At 37.0% G+C, this 6000-nt stretch overlaps 1 protein-coding gene across 1 annotated transcript in view; it reads right to left on the bottom strand.

Annotated features, from left to right (window-relative positions):
* The window catches only part of PHF14 (PHD finger protein 14), a gene marked incomplete at both ends in the record, with an annotated part of 67859 nt that extends 62223 nt beyond the window's left edge, over nt 1-5636 (bottom strand). The window contains 2 exon segments of the mRNA XM_080639433.1: nt 5488-5611; nt 5613-5636. Of these exon segments, the coding sequence (XP_080495559.1) occupies nt 5488-5611; nt 5613-5636 (148 nt within the window).
* Nucleotides 5637-6000: the final 364 nt, after the last annotated feature.

The following is a 6000-nucleotide window of genomic DNA, read 5'->3' on the forward strand; positions in this document are numbered from 1 at the left end:
ACTGCTCTAAGGAGATTCACTTCTCAGTGTTTTGAAAAAACTATCTAATCTGTATTAACTGCAGATTTAAAATGGGCAGAGTAAAAAATGAAACTGATAACTGATCCATGATTACACATAGTTCAGAAGACAAGTATTTTAATTTAATGCAAAAAAGGATGGAAGAGGAACATAAATGAGAGTTGCTTAGTAAGCAGTTTCCTCACTTCTACACTAGCAATAATTCCACAGCATTTTAGTAATGTCTACTCAAGTCATAAAAGTACTCAAAACTAAAGGTTGCCAACTTTGAGTCATTGGGAACAGCCTTATTTATAATGCCATAACACAGATGGAATTTGTTACCCTATCTCCTGAATTTGCTTGTATTTCCCTTTTTTTAACGGTATCAAACTTTGTTTGGCCTGAAGTACTGTGTAGCCCATGACTTCCCTCAGTAAAGCTGCAGTCCTAAATAACCCATAAAATTGGATTCCAATATAAGCCAGAACACTCAGCCAGAATACGTATTTTTCCAGGAAACACCTGAGAATTTCACATCTTCTGCAAGGGAAGTGGCATCTGGGAGACAGCTGAACACGCATCTAAGACATGCTAAGTCTAAGTCTCTGAAGCACTGTAACAAGTATTTGCTCAAGAAATACTTGAAACATCCCATCCTCACTGGCATATCTAAACTCTGAGGTGGTCAGGCTGCAAACCAACCATCCCACCAAGCTGGAATAAATAAAGCACAGAAGAATCTTCTCCATGTGGCAGGAAATACACGAGATAGACATAGGCACAGGAAAGAGGAGATGCAAGAGAAAGTAAAGTAGGCATAGTAAAGTAGGGACCATGCAAATCCTGTTCAAGACTGACTGAACAAGCAGAATGACACTGAATGAATGAGAAAGCGTTCCATAAGGGACAGACAGATTGGAAGAAAAGGCACAAAGTCACAGTAAGGTGAAAACAAAGAAAACAACTGTCATCCCATCACTAAATCCACCCTGCCCAGACACAGGAATGAAGGCCTAGGCTTCTGCTAGATTACTCCTCTGCTCTCAGTAAACACACAGAAAAATGGAAATCTTAAGTGTTTCCAAAGAGAATGCAAGTTCAAAATGCTTGCCAGTCACTTCAAAGTGTTACTTCAAGTGGCAGACATTTGTACAGACAAAAGATCTCACCTGGGACAAAGCTAAACCAAGAAAACCTAATGCCCATATTTTCCATTTTCTCAGTGGGAAAATGCCCTCGCAAATTCCACTCTGAGGGACTACACATTCCAGTTGCAAATCCAAGCCTTGAAATGATTGTATTAAGATTGTGCAATTAAGTGATCATTTACTTATCATTAGCTATTCAGTATTTTTGCTTACCTTCACTGTCTGCTGAAACACTCTACAACTTTGCTGCTACTTATCATTTATATTTATTCTCAAAAACGAATGTATTAGTTTCTTCATCAATATTTCAGTACTGTTTACCACTACAAGTATTTTGGTGTTTCACAAACATTTCTGTGTATTCCAGTATCATGTACAGGAAAGCAAAAGTGGATTCTCTATTGCATTAAGAGGAAATGAATTACAGAAAGATAAATATATTTGCAACTTTTTATTTCTAGATCAAGTCACAAGTTTTTCAGAATACCTAATATATGCATTTATAAAGATCATTTTAAACAGAGCACCTACTGACCTCAGCTGCAATAATAATACATAATATTTACGCAAGCCAGACTACACACATTCAACACCAAAAAAACCATTTACAAATGTGTCTAAAAATTTGAGTCTGTAAGACTTGTAGCAAAAGTAGTAAAGAAACCAATTCTTCAAGGAAGCATTCAGCTACGCTCTTCTTAGCTACACTCAAAGAGCCTTAAATTCACACATCATCCTTGTTCAGGGACCACACTACATTTCTCTGCATTACTTAGATTTCAATATATGAGCTGCCAAAACTGACCGACTTCAAGATGACAGAGAAGAAAGGCAGTAAATCCTTGCTTTGGAATCCTGCTGGGAATCACTCTGCAATTATACACTGATTTCTGACAACAGTATATCTCCAGCTGCTCTTACTAGAGAAGAAAAAAAAAAAAAAAAAAAAAATGAAAAAAAGAAAAAAAAAAGAAAAAAACCACCAAGAAAGAAGTATTGTCTAATTAACTTAAAAGCAAAACTTCAAATAACTGATCCATACTGTGAAACATATTATTAAAAAACTTCAATTGAGTACATTACAGAACCATAATTTCAAGTGATATATTTGTATGCTCTGACTCCAAAGGGACAGTTTTTTGATTGATCCCACATTAAGATTATATATGACATTCTTACTTAAGGAGCAAATTTTTCAAGATATTTATAAAAACCAGAAAAATACAGTGCTTTCTATTATGTAGAAACAGAGAAGCCATTAAAAAACTACTTCATTCAATATCAAAATAATGAAAAGCCCACAGGCCTGAAAACTATTTACATTAAGTAAATTTACAAGAATATAACAGTTTTAAAAATCAGTTTCCCTAAAGAGATATCAGAATGATGAGATCTTTTAAGTGAAAAAGGCAGTAATTGCTTGTTGGTGTGACCTAGACCTGAAAGAAAAGAGATTAACTATACTGGAGGCAAAGACCATAACTCCTATGGACTTTTTTGGTGGAAATGGAGGTTAGGTGACTAGAAATCTTTTCTGTAATGAAAAAAATTTACCATAGCATTAGGACTCTGAATACAGAAATTCAGAAATGCTGAATCCTTCCTACAAGTACTTAATACCAACTTCTCAAGTCCTTACTGCATCTCATATTCTCAGAAATCTGACAGAACAACGAATGTGTGTAAAAGATTAAATGTTCAGGGCTCAGTCTTCCTAAACTTGCATAGTATCATCTACTAGCACACATCACTCAACATCCTAAAGCTCATACATACAGATGGAACATCACTAACAGGGAGTAAACAACTCCAGAATTCTTTTAACTCAGTCCTAGATAGTCCTTTAACTTTTAACTTTCAGATTTGTTTTTTTAAACACCTATATGTGCATTTGTGAATCACATATACATTGCAGACCTGTGGAATTACCACACTTATGAGGTTTTTTTGAGTGCATGAGTAGAATTTGTGGTCATTTTCCATGTAGAAAACTTCTTCCTTCCTTCTCTCACATTTAGTTCCCTTTGTAAGCAAACTACACAAAGAAATCCTGAATTCAAACAAATACTGAATATATATTTGCAATAGGCTGCACATGGCGAGACCTCTATGGTCATTGAAAGAGGAAAAAGAGCAACAGCCCCGACTGTACTGGAGTAATACACATTATACTTTAAAGGCTGAATCCACAATGGAAAAAGGAAAACCTGTTTTCTATTAGTAAAAATCCAGAATTTGTTTAATAGGGTTGCTTTCATGTGTAAACAGATTCTTTGTATATACACATAACTTCAGAATTATCGATTTTATTTGTATGTGTGTGTAAAAGTCCTTTTATTTCAGCACTTCTTCCATCCAAACTTAAAGGGACAAGGTACAACCATATTTAAGGCTATGTAATACCATCTTCATTTTAAATCATCACAGATGTTCTGTTTCATTTACCTTGTACTGCACACAATAATGTTTCTTTTTTTGTTTCAAAACTTAGGAGGTTCTATGTTTAACAACTCTCCATTCCCCAACTTCTCCAAAACATTACAACTTTCTCCCTTCTTACTGAAAAATCACAGAATAAAGTGTATACCATCAAACTCTGCTGCTGTTTCAAAGTGGTTTCACTAGATTTTACATTTTATTAAACAAAACATTAATTTTTACTACAAGTGATATAGGTTCTGACATGTTAAAACAATGCTGTATGAGATATATGAACACAAAACAGTAATTCAAAAAACGTTTTCTAAGTAGAACTTGGGTTTTTCTGATATAATTACAATTCAGCACTGGTTTTTTAAGGGAAAATGAAATTAACTAGGCTAGATACTGACCAATACCATGTGTACATATGATATCCTAAAAGTCAAAAAGGATATCAGTTACAAATGAATCCTCTGCATTTTGACATAGTTGAATCAGGAAGCTTTATTCATTAATTTTAATTATCGATTGTCTTTTAATCAAATAATACATTGCTCCAAGTTATGTGTCCATCTGCCAGACTCCATTTCCAATCCTCCTTTTTCCTAAAATCCTGCCTACATTACTGTTCCAGAATGGGGAAATTTTTTGGAGGACTGATTTCCTTTTATGGCAAATTGTCTTTGCAAAAGGCAGCGCCCTTAAATCAAAAGGCTTAAAAATCCCCAAAACAAGACTTAAAAAGTAAATTAACAAGCCCCCCAAAAATCTTAGCATGAAATTTATAAAATTATATCAGTTTTACCCTTTTAAGTCACTGCAGCCTGCTGCTACCAGACCAAGGGAAATATGTCTAAGCTTGGGGGAAGGAAAAATGCAGAAAGAATTATTAAGCTTTTTTAAGTTCTTTAATAAGGAGGAGCTTACCAGATGTTAAAAAATAAGCCTTTAAATGGAGATAGGGAACATTTTTGCACAATACATTCACATGAAAACACAGGTTAGTGTCCCCAGTGCAGAAATAACAAGGCAAAGTTATGTGGCAAGCTGTCATAATGCTTCTCTTATATTTTACACACCCTGCATCTCTTTGCTTAATTCCCTGAGCATATGCCACAGAACTTCCAATGTTCAGTTTATTTACAAACATTGTCCTGCCCCTTCTTTCCCTTCTCTCCAATATACTTGGATTTATCCATTTTGGCATCTTGTTTACTTTCCGTTTCTAACAATGTTCAATGCAGATATATGCACATGCATGCATAGAAAAGACTGCAGAACAAAACCACTCTGAGGCAAGGACTTCCTTCTAGTATGAAATGCATGAATCTTTCTGCACAGCCATCTGAATGGGCATGTTGAGTTTGTCTACCAAAAAAACAACAAAACCTGAACAGATTATCTTTCTGCTCAAGGGTTTCACTCACCAAGTGGAATTAACCTTGAGAAAGAGGCAAGTTCTTAAGTCCACAACAAACTATTATCCAGACAAAACGAAACAGCTACAGAACATTCTTATTTCAATACTAAGTGCAGTGAGCATTTAAATACTAAATGCAGTGAGCATTTCAAAAGTTCTGTCTACATTGTAAAAATAAAAAGCAGTAGATATAGCTAAGGCAGTCAGCACAACAGCTAATGGAATGCTTCTGCAAAAACTTCTGTGATAATCATGAGGTCTGTTGAGAAAAAAATAATTACAATTGAAGTATTGTATGGATTTTTTGTTTCATCAGTTGTTTCTTATCCACAGCCCAAGAATTTCCAGTCATCCAATCAAGTCACTGAACTTCTAAGTGGCTCCAAGTCCCAACAGCTCACTAATAACATTCTGTCTCAAACACGATATTAAATGACCAACAACGAAACAAGAATGAGGTAATTCTGCAAGGAGGAGATGAGGAAGCCGATTTACCTGAAGCATCTCCAACTTTAAAATCACTGTCATCAGAGCTATCATAATCTAATGCTTCCAGCAGCGAAGCTGCTAAAGGCTTCACTTGCCTCCTCTTCGAACTGCGGTCCACTGCAGAAAAAAAACACAGTACTGTTACTAGGTGGCATTACAAAAATATCATATGAGCCACTAAACGTATGTAAATTAAAGGCAAGGCAGAACGGCCGTGACAGGCAGGGGCACTGCCCGCCACGCCGCCGGCAGGTGCGGGGTGCCGGGGACATCCATCCCCACAGGTGAGGGCGGGCAGCGGCACGTTTACACACAGCACCCAGTCACAGCCGCTGCGCTACCCACAGACGCCGGGAAACCACACGGCACCTCACCGGCTGCAGCCCCGGTCATCAGCAGGAATCCTGAGGGGAACTACATGGACGCTGGGGTCGCCGGAGGTCCCCGGAGCCACCAGCACCTCCGGACGTGGCGCCTTGGCGTGATCCATCAGCGCCGGCAAGGAGAGCCACGGGGAAA

This window comes from Psittacula echo, assembly GCF_963264785.1.
Source record: "Psittacula echo genome assembly, chromosome: 2".
Classification (NCBI taxonomy): Eukaryota; Metazoa; Chordata; class Aves; order Psittaciformes; family Psittacidae; genus Psittacula; species Psittacula echo.